This window comes from Sphaerodactylus townsendi, linkage group LG01, assembly GCF_021028975.2.
Source record: "Sphaerodactylus townsendi isolate TG3544 linkage group LG01, MPM_Stown_v2.3, whole genome shotgun sequence".
In the NCBI taxonomy this organism is placed as follows: Eukaryota; Metazoa; Chordata; class Lepidosauria; order Squamata; family Sphaerodactylidae; genus Sphaerodactylus; species Sphaerodactylus townsendi.
In genome coordinates this window covers 5,576,190-5,596,762 of record NC_059425.1, presented here as the reverse complement: position 1 = coordinate 5,596,762, position 20,573 = coordinate 5,576,190, and the positions used below count along the sequence as shown (strand labels likewise).

Sequence of the window (20,573 nt, the reverse complement as noted above, 5' to 3'; positions counted from 1 at the left end):
GGTAGGTCCCCTGCATCCATTCCATAGGCCCAGCAGTGGGCTGTGGAGAAGAAGAAGAAGAAGAGTTTGGATTTATATCCCCCCTTTCTCTCCTGCAGGAGACTCAAAGGGGCTGACAATCTCCTTGCCCTTCCCCCCTCACAACAAACACCCTGTGAGGTAGGTGGGGCTGAGAGAGCTCCGAGAAGCTGTGACTAGCTCAAGGTCACCCAGCTGGCGTGTGTGGGAGTGTACAGGCTGATCTGAATTCCCCAGATCAGCCTCCACAGCTCAGGCGGCAGAGCGGGGAATCAAACCCGGTTCCTCCAGATTAGATACATGAGCTCTTAACCTCCTACGCCACGCTGGCTGCCAAAGGTGTGCCAAAGAGAATGGTGCCAAAGGAATGCCAAAGGAATGGTGGGAGGTAGCCCCTTCACCCTTTGGCTGCCAGTTCTAGAGGTGGAATCAGAGAGCTGACAGGGGCCATGCGGGGCATCTAGTCCAACCTGTCTGCCTACAGCGCCCCAGATGAGTGTTTGTCCAACAGCTGTTTAAAGACTGTCTGTGAGGGGGAGCTCACCCCCCCTGCCCATTCCCCTGCTGAACCACTCTCACTGTAACCAACCAACCAACCTTAAAGCCCCCCAGTACTTTTCTGCCTGTAATTTGTACCCATTGTTATGAGTCTGTGGCCAACAGGAAACACTCCCAGCCCTCCTCCAAGTGGCAGCCCTCGAAATACTCCCACGTTTTGCCCACATCCTTTTTGAAGTGAGGCCTCCAGAACTGCAGGTGGGTCCTGACCAACGCAGCAGGCAGCTGAACTCGGACCTCCTGCAATTTGGATGTTCTGGCTCTGCTGATGCTTCCCAAGATCACATTAGCCTTTTCTGCCACTGCATCACACTGGCTGCTCATGTTCAGCTTCCTGTCCAAGATCTTATTTGCACACAGTATCTTCCACCACAACCAACTGCCTGGTCCTTTCAGCTGGAGATTAAACATGCACAGTCGATGCTCTTTTGCAGAATTTATCAAGAAGTTTAAGACCATGTCCAGCCGGAACCACGAATATCTTGGATATTCCAGCCCTCGTGGATGTCAGTCAGTTCAACCATTTCCTATTGTAACTGCTTATCCTAGAGTGCCAGTGATAGCAAATCTAACCTCCAAGCTAGACTACTGCAACTCATGTGCGCCTGCCCTTGAGACTCATGTGGGCCTGCCCTTGAGACTGACTCAGAAACTAGCGCTGGTCGAGAATGCAGTTGTCCAGCTGCTCACCGGTATGTTGTTGGGCGACGTATAACACCGGTGCTCCAGCAGTTGGACTGGTGGTCAGCAGAATTCCAAACCCGGTTCAAGGGTTTGGTTATAACCTTTAAAGCCCTGGGCAGTCTGGGATTATCAGCTCTGCAGAACTGCGGTCCCCCATGTTGCCCGCAAAGGATTTGCTGGTCCTCCGATAAAAAGCTCCCTGCTGTCCGTGGCCTCGAGGAAGTCCAGGGTTTTCCCTGCACTGGCTCCTGCCTGGTGGAGCTCTCCGTCAGCTGACACCAGGGCCCGGCAGGACCTTAAGCAATTCCACAGGGCCTATAAGCCGGGGATGTTCCACGGAGCCTTTGGCTGAGGGCAGTTGTGCGCCCAGATACCACCTGCCAGCCTCCCCACAACGTTAAGAAGAGGAAGAAGAGTTTGGATTTATATCCCCCCTTTCTCTCCTGCAGGAGACTCAAAGGGGCTTGCAATCTCCTTGCCCTTCCCCCCTCACAACAACCACCCTGTAAGGTAGGTGGGCTGAGAGAGCTCCGAGAAGCTGTGACTAGCCCAAGGGCACCCAGCTGGCGTGTGTGGGAGTGCACAGGCTAATCTGAATTCCTCAGATAAGCCTCCACAGTTCAGGCAGCAGAGCTGGGAATCAAACCCGGTTCCTCCAGATTAGATACACGAGCTCTTAACCCCTTACGCCACTGCTGCTCCTTGGATTAACACTTGTTCACTCTTCATTGCCCCTTTTTCTGACCTGGCCTGTGCTTGGATTGTGTTCAGAGGGTCCATTCCGAGCTGGGCTGGATGGATTGATGTGGGCCAGACTGGGGTGCTGTGTGGTTTCCAGGCTGTATGGCCGTGTTCTAGCACCATTCTCTAGCACCATTCTCTAGAACACGGCCATACAGCCCGGAAACCACACAGCACCCCTGTGATTCCAGCCATGAAAGCCTTCGACAATATAGTGGGCTGGACTGTTTCCCATCTTGATTTTAGTGATTTTGGTAGGTGTTAATGATAAGTAGGTTATTGATTTCAAGAAGGATTTTGACAAACTGGAAGGGGTCCAGAGGAGGGCAACCAAAATGGTAAAAGGTCTGGAATCCATGCCCCACAAAGAGAGACTTAGGGAGCTGGGGATGTTTAGTCTGGAGAAGAGAAGGTGAAGAGGAGACATGACAGCCATGTTTAAATATTTGAAGATGGAGCAAGCTTGTTTTCTGCTGCTCCAGAGACTGGGACCAGGAGTCCTGGGTTCAAGGTGCAGGAAAAGAGATTCCATCTAAACATCTGGAAAAACTTCCTGACCGTCAGGGCTGTTGGACAGTGGAACGCGCTGCCTCGGAGTGTGGTGGAGTCTCCTCCTTTGGAGGTTTTTAAACAGGCTGGATGATCATGTGTCGGGAGTGCTTTGATTGTGTGTTCCTGCATGGCAGAGGGTTGGGCTGGATGGCCCCTGGGGTCTCTTCCATGATTTTATGTAATAGTAAATTGTCTTAAAACTTTGTGCACCATCCTGAGGCCGTCCTTGATCAGGGAGGGCGGGATATAAATTTAATGGAATAAAATAAAAAGAATTGGACAGAGCAGGTGAGGCAGGTGCCCGTAGGTGCTGACTGCAAAGGCTCCTGCAGACCGAGTGCCAGAACGGCCGGCCCTCTTGGAGGCTCAGAGGAGACTCTGTGGACCAGCAGCTCCAGTGTGGAAAAAATGCGGCTCTCGTGCTTCTTGACTGGGAATGTCTAATCTTGCCCGTCTCTTTTCCATTCCATTCTTTCCCTTTTTATTCTCTGTGTCAATGAACAACTCTCAGGTGATTGTAATGATTTTTTAATTATTTTTCTGAAACTCAATAAAAACTCTATTGTCAAAATGGTTCTTTGTGTTGTCGAAGACTTTCACGGCCGGAATCACTAGGGTGTTGTGGGTTTTCCAGGCTGTATGGCCGTGTTCCAGTAGCATTTTGTCCTAACGTTTCACTTGCATCCGTGGCTGGCATCTTCACAGGATCTGAGGGTAGTAAAGCAAATATATATATACCTGTGGAATGTCTGCGATAGGAGAAAAAGCCATTTGCATAGGTCACAAGTGTTAAAGGTTCAATTTGCAAGTGTTGGGTGGAATCCACCCGTTTTAGCATATGTATGTAACACCGGAAGTCACATAATCCAATTAGTGAGGGCATCTGCATAGCAGTTAACCGGCATTTAATCCATTAAATTTCTTCCTGCAGAGAGACATACTTTGTCTGGGTGGTGTTCACTAACCAGTGACTTGATTCTAGTGTTTTTAAGTGCTGGTAGCCGAATTTTGTTCATTTTCATGGTTTCTGTTGCAATTGTCCGTGTGCTTTTGGGTTTCAGTGGTTTCTTCTTATTCAGAGGTCTAAACTCCTATAACTGGATCCAGGTATACATCAGCGGAGAGATTTTGCTGTTACCTACCTCTTGCATAAATTAAAAATTCCCCGCCGCCGTGTCCTCGGTTGCAGGCCACTCAGGTGGGTCACAGGAGGGGAGGGGGAAGGCCGGCTTCCACCTGAGATCTTGGAGATCCACCTGCCGTTTGCGTGGGCAAGATGGCCTGGAGAAAGCAGCCGGTCGTCCAGATGGCCAGTGGGTGGCAGCACAGAGCCCCAGAGAGAGCCGAGAAGGAACCCTCTGGGAGACGGGTGCGAGATGCCTGGGCTGTGAATATCTGGAGGCCAAATGGCCCTTGTCCGTCAGCAGGGCTTTCTGTGACACCCCCCTGCCCCCCCCCCACGGCCATTAGTGGCATAGCCCTCTCTGCCAAGGTGGGGATGCTCTGCCTCGTCCCCTGGCCCCCTTCTCTTCTCTAGACTTTTTGAGAGCACCCCAACTCCCTGGTGCCACGGACTTCTCTGCTGTTGGGGGGCTGGGACGCCCCACATGGAAAGCAGTTATCTTTGGTGGGGCAAGGAGACCTCTGGGGACATCCTTCCAAGGGCCCTCTCTGCTTCCTGCTCTCCACGACTTCTCCAGCACAGGCGCCCGGAGCTCGCTGCCGCTGCTGCTTTCTCTCTTTGCTTTCTGGCTGGCGGGGGGCTGCAAGGCCCAGAAGAGCCTCCTGGCCGTTTGCCCCTGACCTCTTGCCAGCAGCCAGCTCAAGAGCTAAGCAGGACAGCTGCTGACTTTCTGCTTGCCCCCAAAAGCAAAAGGGTGGGTCCAGTCCCGAGCTCCGTGGTGCCAGGCGGAGTGGCCAAGTTACGGGACCTGTGTGGGGGTTTCTTCCCAAAGGTCACTGCGGGTGCTGAGGGGCTTTCTGTATTTAGCAAGCTGGGCAGGCCTGCGGGGCTATTTCTGGAGGGTGGTGCGGCCCAGCGGGACAGGAGTTGCTATTTGGATGCCGGCAGCGTGGGGGCCCGCTCGTCCTGCAAAGGGGGTGGGAGGTCTTGCTCATCTTGCAGAAACCTGAGCTGGGCGGCCGGGCTGGGGAGCTTCCGGAGCCAAGAGGGGAAAGTCACTCTGCCCAGGACACCGCAGGCACGATGACTCATCTGAGGGAGATGGGGCAGCTTGCTCTGTGCCCCCCCCCACCCCCATCTACAGGGCTGAGGAGGCCCAGCCGGCCTCTTTGGAGTCTGGGTAGCTGCTTGGGCATCCCGGGGGAATCCAGCCAGCCTCCCTTTGGCCCCTTGGGGGGGGGAATCTGAGGGATGCTGCCGGAACGCCCCTCTTGGGGAGGCAGAAATGCAGGTGGGGTCTGGAAAGCAGGGGTGGGGTGGACAGCAAGGTGACCAACTCCAGGAGGTGGCTGGAGATCTCCCACGAGTGCAGCTGCTCTCCAGTTGACAGAGATCGGCTCTCCTGGAGACAGCGGCCACTTTGGAAGGGGGGCTCAATGCCGTTAGGCCTCACTGAAATCCCTCACCCGCCCCCCCCCAAGACCCGTCGTCCTCTGCTCCACCCCCAAAACCTCTAGGTATTTCCCAGCCCCATGGCAAGTGCTCCCCCTCCCCCGCAGCATTCTCCTTCCAGATGTCGTGCAGTCGGGCCCAGGAAGAGTCCTGTGGTGTTTGGGTTTATTTATTCCCCGCTTTTCTCTCCTGCAAGAAGTCTCAAGGGGGCTGACAAACTCCTTCCATCCCTCGTCCCACAACGGACACCTTGTCAGGCAGGCGGGGCTGAGAGAACCGTGACTGGCCCAAGCAGGCTTCATGTGCGAGAGCAGGGAAGCAAATCCAGTCTTTGCATTGGGGCCTCCCAGGACTGCCACTTGTGGGGCTCGTGGCCCTCAGCAGGAAAGCTGGGGGGGGGGGGCCTCTGGAGCTTTGTGGCCAGAGTCAGCGGCTGTTTTCACTTCTCGGGACCTGCAGGGAGGGCAGCCTCTGCCACAGGTGTGAGCTGGCCAGGCAGAGAAGGACCCGGCATCCCCCCGCCAAGGGAGGCCTCGGCCAGCCCTGAGCACCCACAGCCCTGGCCTGCAGCGGCCCACGGGCAGCCCACAGCCGGAGAGACCGAGGAGGACCACCTGGTCTGTCCCAAGGGGCTTCCCCCCCCCCTCGTGTGGCCCTGGGCAAAAGAGATTGTGCTCTGTCTTGGGCAAGGCAAGCCCCTCCCTGGCACGGCCCTTCTCTCTGCCTGTCTCCTGGGGCCCCTCTGATGTGGGGGGAGCTGCAGCCCAGACAAAACAGGCACTGGGGGGGGGGGGGCGAACAGGCAGGCAGCCTGCCCAAGAGGCCCTCCGGCTGAGCGGTGGGACCGCCCTGGCTGTGGCCGGGGCCAGCGAGGCTCAAGGGCCCTTGGGACGAAGGGTGAACTCGGTCTGGCTGCCAGCCCACCTGAGCCACCCCCGGCCACAGCAGACCACCGACTCAGCTCTGCCTCTTTCTCAGGCCGGAGCGGATTTGTGCAGTTCTCTTCCATGCAGCCAGTGTGGCGCAGTGGTTAAGAGCAGGTGCACTCTGATCTGGAGGAGCCGGGTTTGATTCCCCGCTCTGCCGCCTGAGCTGTGGAGGCTTATCTGGGGAATTCAGATTAGCTTGTGCACTCCAACACACGCCAGCTGGGTGACCTTGGGCTAGCCACAGCTTCTCGGAGCTCTCTCAGCCCCACCCACCTCGCAGGGTGTTTGTTGTGGAGAGAGGAAGGGCAAGGAGATTGTCAGCCCCTTTGAGTCTCCTGCAGGAGAGAAAGGGAGACATAAATCCAAACTCTTCTTCTTCAGAAGCCGGAAACCCCCAGGGAAGGGGAGGGGCTGTCCAAGCACAGCCCAAGGCCTTGTCTGCCTGGCAGGAAGCCTCCTTTTAGGGTAGTCACACCTAGTGGGCGGAGGGTGGAAGCAGCGTTAGAAGGACATTCTACCCACCTTCCCCATTAGAGCTTTGTCTCCTGCCCACCTGGGCCACCTGCCTCTGAGGGAAACTTGCACCGTTGAACTGCCCTAGATGGTTTGTCTCCCTGACTTTAGATCCGGGTCTTGCCAGTGAATCACGGGGGGGAGGGGGGGCCTGGAGTTGACTTCTGGCTCTCTGGGGGACGGAAGGAGGACGCCGGAGCAGCCCTGCCCAGCCGGGGGACACCAGCCTTCAGTGGGCCACCAGCTCTGAACCTTAGCAGGGCCTGCAGAAGGTGGGGGGAGAAGCGACTGCCCCCCCACCACGCCCCGTGCCCCAAGCCCTGCTCCTCAGCTGACCTGCCTCTGGCATTGCCCTTCATGAAGGAAATAGCAGCCAAGCCTGCCAGGGGTATTGGGGGGGGGGGGAGGCTGTGGTTTCTCTGGAGCTTTGCTGTGGAGCATTGGGGGTGGGGGGAGGCTAGAACGGACAAGCCCCTCGATGGGGTGAGAACTGGGCCAGCTGGGGGCTTTGTGGCTTCACAGTCCGGCACCCCTTGCGGAAGACTGCCTCCCACAGCAATGACTCCATGGGAAAAGAAATCATCCGAAAAGTCTTTGGGGGGGGGGGGGCTCCAAGTGCTTTGTTTAGCATGAGGTGCAAAAGGGAGTGTTGGGGGCTCTGCAGGGTGGGTGGGGGCTGATGCATTTGTCAGGCGGGGATCTGTCAGTGGCCCTGGCTGGGGCGGGGGTGGGGGGGCGCCAGGAGGGCCTGTCCTCTGCCTTGCTGGTCTTGGGGGCAGGGGAGGGTTATTCAGCAAGAGGACAAAGGAAAGGCTGACGGGGGGGGGGGGGGCGGGATCCTGACCTCTAGCTGGGTCTTTGTCTGGGGAGATGAAAGAGGCAGTGTGTGTGGGGGGGGCACTCTCCCTTTCTTCACTCTCTTCAGGGAGCCCAGGAGAAAGCCCTTTTGTCTCTGGGGAGGTGAAAGGTCACCAGGGGTGGGGGAGCTCAGTTGCAGCTGCCGTCCCAAGCAAGGCTTGACCCCTCCCCCCGGAAGACCCTTCGGGGGCGCAGTGCCTGCCTGGGGGAGGAGGCCAAGGGGGCACCCAGCCAGCAGCCAGAGGCGTTTCCGGGGATCTTGGGTTCATGTCCCGCTTGAGCAGGGCAAGGGCTGGCGGGGGGGGGGGGGGGAGGCAGCTCCGGAGGGGGGGGGGGTTCAGTCCGGAGCGCACCCGGCTGGGAGACTGGCCTTCTCTGCCCTGCCTGCCTGCCTGCCTGCCTGCCTGCCTGCCTGCCCCGGCGGTGGTGGGATTTGGCTTGGCGCAGCCACTTGGAAGCAGGAAGAGTTTCCAAGGAGCGGCCCCTGGAGGGTGTGGGGGTAGCTGCCTGGAGCCCCGCGAGAGACCCGTGGACAGGCAGGCTTTGCGAAGCAGGGCCCTTCTTCCACTTGGAAGCGGCAGGGAGCGCAAAGGGCTCGGGGGTGCGGAGTGAGACGTTCCTGGCGCTCAAGGGCTGTGGGGTTTGGGGCCGGGGGGGCCCTCTCAGCACACCCCCCTCCAGGGCAAGTGCAGGTGGCAATCTGCAGCTCAGGAGTAATTCCGAGAGATATCCGGGCAGGCCTGTCTGACCACACACACGCACACACCGGCTGTCTTTGGGCTGTGGTTTGTGTCTTTATTTTCGCTCCCTTGCTTCTCCTCCTCCTGCAGAGCGGGCGCGTCGGGGAAGGGCCTTGCTGGGGAGAAACAGGGGCTGGGTCCGTCTCAGCCGCCTCCTTCCTTTCCTGCGTGCGGGGGGGGGGGGCTGGTTCCCTGCGGGGGCTTCTCTGTGTGGTGCGTTGTGACTCTGACTGTCGTGGTCCCGGGTCTGGGCCTCGTGCGCTGCCTGCGCTGCGCTGCGTCTGGGTGAGAAATGTGCACTAGGAATGAACTCAATAAAGGCAGGAGGGAGGCGGCGTTTTGAGTCTGCAGCCGCGGGGGGGTGGGGGGTGGGGGGCGGGCAACAGCTCCGCGAGACAAAGCAGGAGCGGCAGGCGGGCGCGGGGGGGAGACGACGGGACTTTTCTTCCCTGACTCCTACTTTGCATCTTTCATATTTCAGGTCTGTGAAAGGAAATGCCCCCTCCCAGGACAACGCACCAGACAAAAAGAGATGTTGCCAGCATCTCTGTCAGGGGTGTGTGTGGGGGGGGGGGGGTTCAAAGTGGCCAGCTTGCATGGACTGGTACTCAGAAGCAGACTGCCTCTGAGCCTGGAGGTTCTATGTAGTTCTCGTGGCTAGTCGCCTGTTCTGTGAGCAGCCTGCTTGCAGGAGGTCTCCTCTTGAAGCCATCTATAAGAACAGGGAAACAAAAGGCTCCTGCCATTGGGGGCGGGGGGGCTTCTGTGCCTTATTTCATTCTGGGGGGGGGGTGTGTGCAAGCAGGCTGGCTCCTCTTGGGGCTTCCTGGATGACAAATGGACTCAATTATTTCCTAGGCATCGTCCCTGAATGGCCAGTTCAGAGTGGACTGGGGGTGGAGCCCCCCCTCCTGAGAGGAAGATGGTTGGGAGTCCAGGGAGGCCCCATCTGCCCCTCCCCCTTCTCAACCCCCCCCCCTTGTCCCCCACCAGACCATTAAAAGGGAATCAAACCCATCATTTGCTCTGCAGTGGAAGCGGGGACAAAAGGCGCTCATCCATCAACCTGCCTCCCCTGCAGGGGTCAGAGGCCTCCGTGGGTGGGGGGGGGGGCGCCACAGGCCTGGGGGAGCAGGCAGGCAGGTCGGCCCCAGGAGGACTCAGGGCCTGCCGAAAGTCATGATGTCTGGGGGCTCCCCCGCCCCGGCACCACCTGCCTCAGGCTCCTCCTGGCTCACTGGGCTGAGAGAGCAGAAGCAAACCCAGAAAGGTGCCAGGGAGGGATGAGCGGCATTTGTCAGGTTTCCGGCTTTGTGTCCTGCCCAAGCAGAGGAGCAACAAAAGCAGAGGCCCCCTCCCTCCTTCCTCGGAGGCTCCCTGAAGCGCAGAGCCCCCCCCCCCCAGGCCTGGCAAGGTGGATGGGCTGTGGGGTGAGGCAGGTACAGCCAGCAAGACAGGCAGACAGACAGACAGACCCAGCTCTGCCAGGCTGGCGGAGCCCACAGACCACAGGAGGAGTGCAGACGCCAGGGCAGTCGACTGGACAAAGATGTTTATTAGCAAGGAAGTGGGGGGGAAGAGAGTTCTAAATAAAGGTGGGCCTAACAGGCACCTGCGGGCGGAGGGGGGGGGAACGGTCTCTTCATACAGAAGTGGCAATAAATACTTCTAAGAGCGTCGTCGTCATAGAACTACTGTGACAGAAGATGGAGAAAAGGTCTACGATCGGGGTTCGGCGTGGGTGGGGCCGGCTGACTCCCAGCTGAGCGCGTCTCCTTTCCCACAAGAATTCAGTGTGGAGGGGGCGCACACACACACACACACACACACGGGGGGGAGATATGTGTCCGTTTGGCAAAAACAAAATCCGAGCAGTTCTTGGGGGGCGGGGGAGACCCCGGGGGGGGGGGGCATTTCATGAAAAGTGACTGGCCCCAAAAAGGTGGCTGAGCCCAGCCTGCTGATTCACTTGGGGTGGGGGGGGGAATGGGAAGACCTCATTCCAGACTGAGGGCAGCTGAGAAAAGGAGCCCCCCCCGCCTCCCGATCCCCAGGTCCGATCCCAGACTCCACGGCTCCTTTTCCAAACAGGGGCAGCCTCTGTCTGTTGTTGATGGACACCCCCTCCCCCCACTGCCCTAGATGGCCGTGGGGTTTGGACAATAGAGCTCATGGTCCCAAGACAGAGACCACGCCACCCCCACCCCCCCGGGGCCCTATTCTCTCTCTCTCTCTCTCCCACACACACACACACACAAACAGGCTTCACTCCCGGGTGTAGATCCTGGTGCACACCACATCGTCCGCAGTCATGGTCTGGGGAGAAGAAGAGGAAAGGAATGAGGGTCAGAGCTGCATCTCCAATCTGCCTCCGATGCCATCCCAGGCTCCTGGCACAGATGGGGGGGCAGTTGGGACAGCTCCCTTCACCCCCCCCCCGGCCCCAGCCTCTGTCCCCTCTGGCATCCCACCCCCCTCCTTCCTATGAGCACTGGGTGGGGGGGGATCCACAAGCTCAGCCCCCAAATTCTCTCCTCTCCTCCCCCATGCCCATCAAGGGCCAGAAGCAGCAAACGGGGGGGGGGGGTCTCACCCGTGGTGGCTCCATTTTTCATGCCTTCTTGGCCCCACCCCGGCCACTGTGCCCCACCCCCGGAGGTCACCCCTTTGGACTTTAAAATCCAAAATTGACATATTGCTATAGCTCTATAACAATCCATTGACTAACTCCTCTGAATGCCCCGTTTTAATTTTCTGAAAGCCTCGCGCGCTTCTTGTTACTGAAATCTGCCTCCGTCCGGCTATCTGGGCACCCAGCAGGGCCTCAAATTTGCTTCGTTTCTTGCAATCAAAGCTGCGGAGGACCCAACAGAGTGATCATTTGAACACGATAGTAATTTGCTGATTGCCATTGTTAAAATGCCTGAAAAGTCCTCTATGGGGAAGGGGGGGGTGAGGCAAAGGAAGTGTGTGGGGGCCACATTGCTGCGTGCGTGGGCACTCGGTTGACTTGCAAACACATCCCGAGTGCATCTGCAGAGACAGCAAGAGCTGGTCAGAGGATTCTGGGTCTGTGTCGAAGTTGCCCCTGCAAATTTTGCTGCCACTAATTTGGGTGGTCTTCCCACTGTGACCCGCTTCGTTGTGCTTGTCAGGATCCTCATGGTTTTAAAAGGAGATTAGACATATTGATGGAGGGGAAGTCTGTCTGTGGCTGCTAGCCATGAGGGCTGAAGGGAACCTCCACCTCCAGAGACAGTCAACCTGTGAGTCCCAGTGCCAGGAGGCCGCATCAGGGCAAGGTCTCAGCCTTTGGGCCCTATTTCTGGCCCCATGGCCTCAGCCTGAGACTAGGTGGACCACCAGTCTGATCCCACAGGGCTTTTCTGATATTTTTATGTGACACAGAATTTGAAGGAAGGGGAGGGGGTGGGGCCTGAGTGGAGGAGGGGTCCTGGCGGGGGGGGGTGGAGGGGAGAGAGAGTGGTCCTCACCAGGATGAGATCCCCATCGTTGGTCATTTCTCGGGACCAGCCGGTCTTGGGCCCTTCCCCCTTCAGCAGCCGCTGCTCACAGACCATCTTATTGTCACTCTCCCATTTGGCCAAGCTCTGGAAGGAAGGAAGGAAGGAAGGAAGGAAGGAAGGAAGGAAGGAAGGAAGGAAGGAAGGAAGGAAGGAAGGAAGGAAGGAAGGAAGGAAGGAAGGAAGGAAGGAAGGAAGGAAGGAAGGAAGGAAGGAAGGAAGGAAGGAAGGAAGGAAGGAAGGAAGGAAGGAAGGAAGGAAGGACGGACATTTGAGAATGGATGTGGAGGAGTATAGCTGGGTGTGATGCTATAGAATCAACCATTTCCCTCAAGGGGGAGGGATTGCTCTCTGCAGTCTGGAGATCCAGACTGTCATCCCAAGAGATCGCCAGGTCCCACCTGCAGGCTGGCAGAACTACTTGGAAGCCACGGACTGGCCCAGAGAGGGACACTTCTGCCCACGTTGTGCTTAGGGAGACAGGGGCGCCCCACCCAATGGAGGTCCCAGGCATGGCTGAGTTCATTGACAGCAAGAGACAGGCCTGGGGGACCAGGAGCAGCCGTGGCAGGAGTCCTGCCTCTCTTGGGTGCAGACGGCCCCTCAGCAGAGCCGTGGGCAAGTGGCGGTTTCTAGCAGAAATCCTGAGTGCCCCCACCCCCACCCAGCGCAGGGTGCCTCTCCTCCCCGCTCACCTTGCAGGGCCGCCCGTCCACCGTCTGCTCCTCGAATTCTTCGCCAACCTTGAAGGAGATCTCCGTGGTGCGCACCGTGGTCGAGGTCTTGATGTAGAAGCGCTCCCCGTCCTGCTTGATCTCCACGGCCGGCTTGGAGGCTGCAGCCACGGCGATCTTCCGGAGCATCACGTTGACCCCTGCGAGGGACAAGCCCGTGACTGAGCCGCTTGGCCTGCAGCCTGGCCTCTGCCTCCTGACCCCCCCCCCCCCCAGGGGTTCTTTGTAAGCCGGCCGGGGCTGGTCAGGAGCACCCCGCTGGGAGTCAGAGGCTCGACGGACTTGCCCACGGAGGGTGGCGGGGCCCTTTGGGTCTCCCCCTCTGCCCCTTTTGGTTAGGGGGGCATTCTGGCCAGCCGTAGCCCCAGGGAGGGTGGGAGGAGAGGGGGATGAGGGCAGCCTTGCTGGAGATGGGAGGCAACGGTGGCTTCCCTGTGGGGCAGGTGAGAGGTGAAGACATGAACCTCGGGGGCCAAGAGCCCTTGGTCTGGCCCTGCCCAGAACGCCAGGAGGGCAGGAGCCCCAGGAGGAAGTGGCTCTGCCATGGGGGGGCACCATGGGGGGGGGCAGCGCCGAGCGTGGCAGAAGGCGCCTTCGAAAGTGGTGATCTGGCAGGTTTGAAGAAGAGCCGCTGCGTGGGGAGGGGGGGCAGCAGGACTTCTGGCTGCTTTTGGGCGGGGGGCTCCCAGTGTTTGTTTGCTCCCAGTGGTTTATTGACTGCCCCCCTCCCAAAAATGTCCTCAGCAGTTCAGAAACGTGCCTTTGTACAATAAACACAGCTGCGTACATCACACCCAATTTGATCTTGCGGTGCTCTTCCTTATACCGCACACGGTCGCAGTACCTGAGTTGTTCACAACTTCAGGTACGAGGGGGCAGGTAATTCCCTGCATAACAGAGGCCCGCATGAAACAAATTGGACGGCCGTCGTTCTGCCTCGGAACAGGGAGGAAGGGAGGAGGCCGCTTGATCGGAGATCTCACAGCCCGGCTGCCTTCTCTGTCTTGCACGGTTTATTAAATTATTTGTGCATTTCATTCATTAACACCCCACCCAAAGTGGCATGTATTGTTCCCCCCCCTCCATATTATCTCCCCAAGAACCCTGCAAGGTAGGTTGTGCTGAGCGTGTATGAGTGGTCCAAGGTCACTCAGGATTCGAGCCTGGATCCCCCAGACGCTCGTCTCACACGCTGAAGCACGAGACCCGGCTGGCTCTCCACACTGCCCTGTTTGCACTTCCTGTCGTTGTTTTGACTGAAAGCAAAGCCAGCCAACAATAGCAGGGCTTCAGATGGCAAAGAGAGGGGCGGGGTTTGGCCCTGCAGGTGGGGGAGCCGGAGTGCGGCCAACATCTGGATAGGACCTGGAGCCCCCCAGATGAGGGGGTTTAGTCCTGCTGGCAAAAAGGGCTGCGTTGGATGCTGAGGTCCCCCCTCTTCCCAAGCCCTTCCTCAGAGGTATATCAGGGGGAAATCGCACCTGGAGACAACACCTTCTCCAGGCAACTCCTCCCCCACGCGCTCAGGGGCGTGGTTTGGGGCATGGAGCCCCGCCCCCTGGCCTCCGTGCAGGCCGCCTCCTGGCATCCCCTGAGCCAGCCTGAGTGGGGGCGGAGCTCAGGGTGTAGGACTCAGGGACACCTGGAGCCCACCTGCACAGAGGCCGGGGGGCAGGGCTCGGCAGCATGTGACTGGGGTGCACGCCGTTTCAGTTATGGGGGTACCCGGTGCCCCCCCATGTGACCAAAAGGCGTGCGCCCGGGGACCTGCGTGACCCCATGTCTCTATAGGCCAGTGATGGCGAACCTTTGGCACTCCAGATGTTATGGACTACAATTCCCATCAGCCCCTGCCAGCATGGCCAATTGGCCATGCTGGCAGAGCTGACAAGGCTGGTGCTTGTCCCAGGCACTAAAACCGCCACCCTATAGGCTGTACACCTCTGCCTTTCCTTCCAAAGCTTCCCCCACCCCACCCCAAATCCCCCGGAATTCCCCAGCCCAGAGTTGGCAACCCAGAGCAGGACTGATCTGGCTGCTCCCAGACATGCCTGGCAGGGCCCTGGGAGGGAACTCCGCGGGGGGCGGACGAGGGGGGATGGGACACGCAGGGTCTTGCTGAGGCACAGACGGGCAGGGCTGACTCCCGTCACCCTCCTTGACAGAAGCCGTCTTCTCAGCGTCTTGCAGGTGAGTTACACAACCACTTCCCCAAGAACCCGTTGACACCACTTGGCACACAAGAGTGCAATTGTGCAACAGACAGACAGACAACAAAAGAGCCCAAGTCTCCGTCGCACACAAGTTCCGGCTGAAAAACTGGCTCCACTGAACGAAGAAGGCCTCGATCCCAGAGGCGGCTTACACTGGAGCAGCCCCACTGATGCTGGGAGGAGCTGAAGTGCGGGGGGAGGGCCTGAGATCGACCCCTGCAAGCCCCACCAGCAAAGACCTTTCTGTGCTGGAGACCCCGGAGAGCCGCGGCCAGTGTGGGCTGCAGGGGAGAGAGAAGGCCTGTCCAGGTTAAGGTGAATGGGTCTACTTTAGTGGCGGCGGCTCCTTCACTCTCTCCACCAGAGACAGGGCTTGCAGGAGAGATTAAAACCGGAAACTCCCCAGGGGAGAGAACAGACATGCTTGCCAGATGAAAGAATGGTGCCAGAGTTCTCCGCCTCCACGAACCAAATATGTCCCCACGAGTCTCCCAAGGGGGGTCCTCTACTGTTTCAGCTGCGAGGGGGACGAAATTCCCGCAGGAGAGCCCGAGACTCACCCATGTGGAGGGAAATGGGTGCAATCATGATGTCCACTCCGCCCTCAGGGACGGTGTGGTGCCAACTCCAGGAGTCCACTGCGGGGCTCAGCCACTGCCAAGTTTCCGCTGGGAAGGCTGGTTGCAAGATGTGAACAAAGACGTTCCTCTCGCCAAGGGAGCGGCAGGACTCCGGGTTCAAGCCCTGCGCAAAAACGGCGGCCCGCTGGTAAGAACACAAAGGCTGCGTCCCTGCCCAGGCGGCCCGCCAGCAGCCCGTCCTCAGGGGGCCGCCCCAGAACAGCTGTGCTGGAATGTCACACCCCCATCCAGGCAGAGGATCGTCTCTGAGGCTGGAGGGGCTGCTGCAGACCAGCCCCCACAGAAGAAGAGTTTGGATTTATACCCCCCCTTTCGCTCCTGTAAGGAGACTCAAAGGGGCTGACAAACTCCTTTCCCTTCCTCTCCCCACAACTGGCACCTTGTGAGGCAGGTGGGGCTGAGAGAATTCCGAGAGAACTGTGACTGGCACAGGGCCAGCAGGAGCAGTGGGAGTGGAAACACATCTGGTGCGCAGATAAGCCTCTCCCACCACACACAGGTGGGCCGAGGTGGGGAATGAGGAAACCCAGGGCTGAGGGGTCATGAGGAGTGCACTCTCCTGAGAGGGAAGCTAAGCAGAGGAGGTCAAGGGCTTCCTTGCCAGGACGGGGGCTCTGGGCACCGGCTGTGCAGGTGGAGAAGACGGGCAGGCTGCGAGCCCCCACCCCAGCTGGCGAGCCAAGGCCAGGCTCTCTCTTGGGGCTCTCTCTCGGGGCTCTCTCTCGGGATGCTGGGGGTTGGGCCCGTCATGATCCTGGCCCTGGCCCCACTCTCAGCCACCTGACCACACGGATGATGCCTCGGGGGGGGGGGGACTGACCTCAGAGCCCCCTCCCTTGTGTAGCAAAGTTGCATCCAGACACATGAAAACAAAGGAGACGCCCGCCCCCCCAGCTGAAAAATGCTTTACTGCCCAAGCTCAGAGTTGGGGGGGGGGAGGAGATGCGCTCTCTCTACAAGGCAAAGATGCTCCCAGGCCCCTCCCCTCTGAGAAGGCACCCAGGAACCCGGCTGCCACCTGGGAAAGACGGAGGCGCTCCAGGTGGAAGGGGAGAAGGTTTGTTTCCTTTCCCCCCTCCCTCCCCAAATCTGTGAGCTTCCATCCAAAAATTCAGAGAGGGGGGAAGGGCAGCCGAGGGGGGGGGGAGGTTAAACATGTTGAAATATAAGTACGTGATAATTACCCTGAAGTATGTTACACATCCCCCTAACCTGGAAAGAATTTGTGGCGGCCACCTCGGGTTTTGCACAGAAAGAGAGAGTGATGGCGGGGGGGGGGGGGGGGGAGAAGCCCCTTCCCGCCTGGCTTAGCCCTGCCCAGAGTGGGAGCATCAGCCCTTCTTGGCCAGGACAAGCTGAGGAGCAAATCTTTTGGCCCTCTGCGGCAGAGGTGGAAGAGACCGTGCCCTTAGCTAAGGTTTCTCACCCAGGAGGTGGGGCACCCTTTTCTTCCTCACCCAGAGACCCCAGCCAGAGGAAGGAGCCCTGAAGGGGCCGGGCGTAGAGATGCCTATTGTTGGGGGGGAGAGAGGGAGAGAGTGCTCCGTTGTTCCCAGAAAGTGAGGGAATGTGCGCGCAGCACGCAGGGGTGTGTGCCAGGCTTCTCACAAAGAGGGAAGACTCCATTGTTCTCTCTGTGTGTGTGTGCGTGAGCTGCGGGGGGGCGGGGGGCTCCAGGCCGCATGGAAGGGGCACTACCTCTGGCTGGGGCGGTCACTAGGGAGGGTTGGAAGAATCTGCTATCCTTCTTGCAGAGACCAGAGGTGACAAGTTGCTCCCCCCCCCCCAAATGTCTCCCCTCCATTGTTCTCAGGCAGGGATGAAGACGGAGTTTCTTCTTCCAGACGGAGCTGCCGCTGTTTTGTTCCCATTTTGAGGCCCCCACATGATCCCAGAGACAATCCAGGCCTGGAAGCCACTCCCGGAGAGGAGCTCCCAGAGGGAAGCCCCCCACAGAGCAAGCCAGGCCCCCACCCCCACCCCCCAGCTATGTGGCTTTGGGGGCCTGTGTCTCAGCAAGGGCAGGGGGGGTGCACAGGAGTCAGGGGAAACAGCCCCCTCCCCAGAAAGGAAGCCCAGAGGCAGGGGACCCAGTTCTCCTCTCCGCATGCAATTTATACTCCTGGGGCTCTAGGCAAAGAGATCCCGCTGGGCCCTTGGAGGCCCTCTTCCCAGCAGAGTGGGGAGCCGAGCCTGGGCCTCTCAGAATCCAGCCCAGCACTCTAACCACTGCACCACACTGTCTGCCATCACAGCTCCAGCGTCCCCAAAGCCAAACAGGACAGCTCAGCCTCTTCTTCCCCAGGAGATACACGGAGGTCAGGAGCGCTGCCTGTGTCCACAAAGCCCAAGGCCAGAGAGGTGGGGGTGGGGGGGGGAACAGTCTCTCTCCAAAAGGTAAAGGTGCTCGTAGACCTCTGCTGAATCAGACCCCCAGTCTGTCCAGGGGGGTATCCTCGAAGGCTTTCACAGCCGGAATCACTGGGGTGCTGTGGGGTTTCCCAGGGGTTGTGTGGGGTTGTGTGGCCGTGCTCCAGTAGCATTTTCTCCTGACGTTTCACCGGCATCTGTGGCTGGCATCTGAAGATCCTCTGCAAAGGCTGGCCACAGATGCAGGTCTGTCAGGCTCTTAACCAAACTGCAAACCACAAAATGACCCACAGCACCCCAAGGGTAGTATTGCCTACTCTGACCGGCAGCTGCTGCTCTCCAGGGTCTCAGGCAGAGAAGGGCTTTCCACTGGAGACGCTGCGGGGAGGTTGAGCCTGTTGCCTTCTGCACGCCAAACAGAACCCGCTCTGCCACTGCGCCACGTCCACGCCCCTCCCTCCAAGCCCTGGCCTCACCTACTGATGCCATGGGGGGGAGATCCACCCCCTCACCCATGCCTCTGCTCACCTGCCTCTGCCAGCAGCAGCATTAGCAATGCCAGCAGGGGTGGGTGGCAAGGGCATTAACAAGCTCTGGGCCTGGGGCGGGGGCTCAGCTCATCAGGGGTGGCCAGGGGAGGGTGGGGTGGGGCAGGGGGCACCACTGTCTGTGGCTGGACCTTCCTTGAGGCCTGCAGGGTGGGGCGCCCAGCCCAGGGTCATGGGCAGAGGCTGGCAAGGGTCCGCCCCCTCTCTTGCCTTGAGACTGCTGCCCTACAACAGCTGCCTCTCGAGGGCGCTTTTCACCACCAAAGAGCCCAGCTGGGGGGGGGGGCGGGCGGGAGAGGGGGGGCTGTGGTTCTCCCCCCTGGGAGGGAGGCAGCCGGCCAGTGAGACAGGGGATGTGGGTGGCGTGCAGCCGAGCCCGGCCCCAGGGTCCCTGTGACAGAAAGCAGCACCCCCAAAGGCAGCCTCTGGGGGGCCCACATCCCCAGCAGGCAGACCCCTTTGGGAGACCCGCGGGGTCTTTTGTGGGTGCTGCCACATGGCCGAGCAAGAGGGCGCCTGGAAGGGTCGACGGAAGAAGCCAGCCCCACTTGCCAGCACTTGCCCAGGGAGGGGCTGCTCTGGGGGAGAGAAGAAGCAGACAACCCACAAGCCGGGGGGGGGGGGGAAAGCTCGGTTCAGATGCGCTGGGCGGGGGGGGGAGCCTTCCTCCAGCTGTTAACCACCCCGCCTCTCCGGCGCGTCTGCCCAGGCCCGCAGTGGCCGGAGGACAGAGGGAGCCCCCTCCCCTTCAGTCCCTGGGCCGGAGAGCCAAGAGAGTCTGCTTCCGCCGGCCTCCTGCCCGAGGGGAGCCGGGCCAGCCCGCGGGCACTCAGACTCGCGCATCCGCTCGGCGGGGTCAGGTCGGGCCAGGCGGCCCCTCCCCCGCGAGGCCTCTGCGGGAATCCCACCGGCGACGGGCACTGCCCAAGGTGTACTGCGCCTGGCCATGGAGGCTCCACCGAGCGCTGTACTGGATGGACAACCCCGGCGGGCCTCCGGAAGACCCAGAAACGGGCCAGCACCAGGGGCTTCAGGCCGGCTCTCACCGCCCGGGGTGGGGGTGGGTCAGCAGCGCCCCCCCCCCGGCAAAGCCTCCCCCTCCCCTCGGCTCACCCAGCGCCTTGAGCAGGTCCTCGAAGTTCTCGGAGCTCTTCATCTTCCAGTGGCCGGAGAAGTTGGGCATCTCGGGGGGCGGCGGGCGGGGGGGGGCGCAGGTGCTGCGGGCAGGGCCCAGAGACGCTCGCCTCCTCCTCGCCGGCCGTCAGGATCGCCGCCCGCCCCGCGCGCCCGCTGTGCGCTCCGCAGCACCAGCCAGCCAGCGAGTGGGAGCCAGCGAGCGAGGCTGCCGGGCTCCTGCGCCCCTGGTGAGCCCTCCCCGCGCCGGCCCTCCCGCCCTGCCACCCGCTGCCCCCCCGGCGGCAGGGAGGACGCCCGGCAGCCGACCCCGCCCACCTGGCCACTCGCCGCCCGGCCCCTCGCCGAGGGCCGGCCCTTGGCTGCTACCTGCCGGGGGCGAGGCGCAGGACAGCCCCTCTCCCCGGCAGCCCGGCGGCCCTCCGCCCTCCCGCTTTGAACTCCCGCGAGACCGGCCCTGGGCCCGCCTGCAGAAAGGCGCCCCCCGCCCCCGGCCAGAGGGCGCCCAGCCCCGCCAGCCCCCCGGGCGGCCGAGTCGCTCCCGCTTGGCGGGTGGGGGGGGGGGGCTCGGCCTGGGGAGAGGAAGGAGCTGCTGGTGTTAAGAGGCAGACCGGTCCTCCGGGGGGGGGGGGCTGCTTGCACCGGGCACAGGCTGAGAGAAGCAGCAGCCGTCGCCCTGCACTTGCCAACCCCCCGGGGAGCGCGGGGGGGGGGGCTGCTGGGTGTCTTCACCCACTTTATTCCCAGCCCCCCCTTTCTCAGTGAGGCTCAAGATGAACTGATGTCATCAGGCACCAAAAGACCCCTTAAGGGCCAACAGAGCCCCCGCTTACCCGAGACAAGCGTGGCTTTTCTCGTCCAGGGCCCCCGCCCGACCTTGCCTTGGACAAGCCACATTGTCTTCTGGGGGTGGGATGGGGGTTAGGGTTATGAGATGGTCGACCACCAGACAACACTGCAGCCCCCACAAAGGTACCTGAGCCAGACCCGGGTCAGTCCCTCCAGTCAGGTCCCCTCTTGGCTGGGCAGACCTGTCCTGACTCTGCAGGGTCTTCTGCGGCGGAGACCTTTCCCTCCGTCTCCTGCCTGGTCCTTTTGGCTGGAGATGTTGTTGCCAGGGATTGAACCTCAGGCTTTCCGCACACAAAGCCCATGCTCTGCCATTGAGCTGCAGCTTTTCTGGAGTGGCTCCGTTCGACTGCCCCCTCCCCCCCGGCCCCCTTTCGCTGGACTGCTCCGTT

The 20,573-nt window shown here is 60.3% G+C and overlaps 1 protein-coding gene across 1 annotated transcript; it reads right to left on the bottom strand.

Annotated features, from left to right (window-relative positions):
- Nucleotides 1–9,703: 9,703 nt before the first annotated feature.
- On the bottom strand, nucleotides 9,704–19,590 carry CRABP2 (cellular retinoic acid binding protein 2). The gene is made up of 4 exons (XM_048509480.1): nucleotides 19,312–19,590; nucleotides 12,388–12,566; nucleotides 11,663–11,779; nucleotides 9,704–10,484 (listed from the first exon to the last, which is right to left on the bottom strand). Exons 1-4 carry the CDS (start codon nucleotides 19,379–19,381, stop codon nucleotides 10,434–10,436), a joined length of 417 nt encoding a protein of 138 aa, XP_048365437.1. The 5' UTR covers nucleotides 19,382–19,590; the 3' UTR covers nucleotides 9,704–10,433.
- Nucleotides 19,591–20,573: the final 983 nt, after the last annotated feature.

Excerpts from the sequence above, each read along its gene's own strand:
- CRABP2 (XM_048509480.1), bottom strand. The coding sequence starts at position 19,381 with ATGCCCAACTTCTCCGGCCACTGGAAGATGAAGAGCTCCGAGAACTTC. Across the intron at positions 11,780-12,387 it reads TGGACGGGCGGCCCTGCAAG|AGCTTGGCCAAATGGGAGAG; the intron begins GTGAGCGGGGAG and ends CCTTCCTTCCAG. Across the intron at positions 10,485-11,662 it reads ACGATGGGGATCTCATCCTG|ACCATGACTGCGGACGATGT; the intron begins GTGAGGACCACT and ends TCTTCTCCCCAG.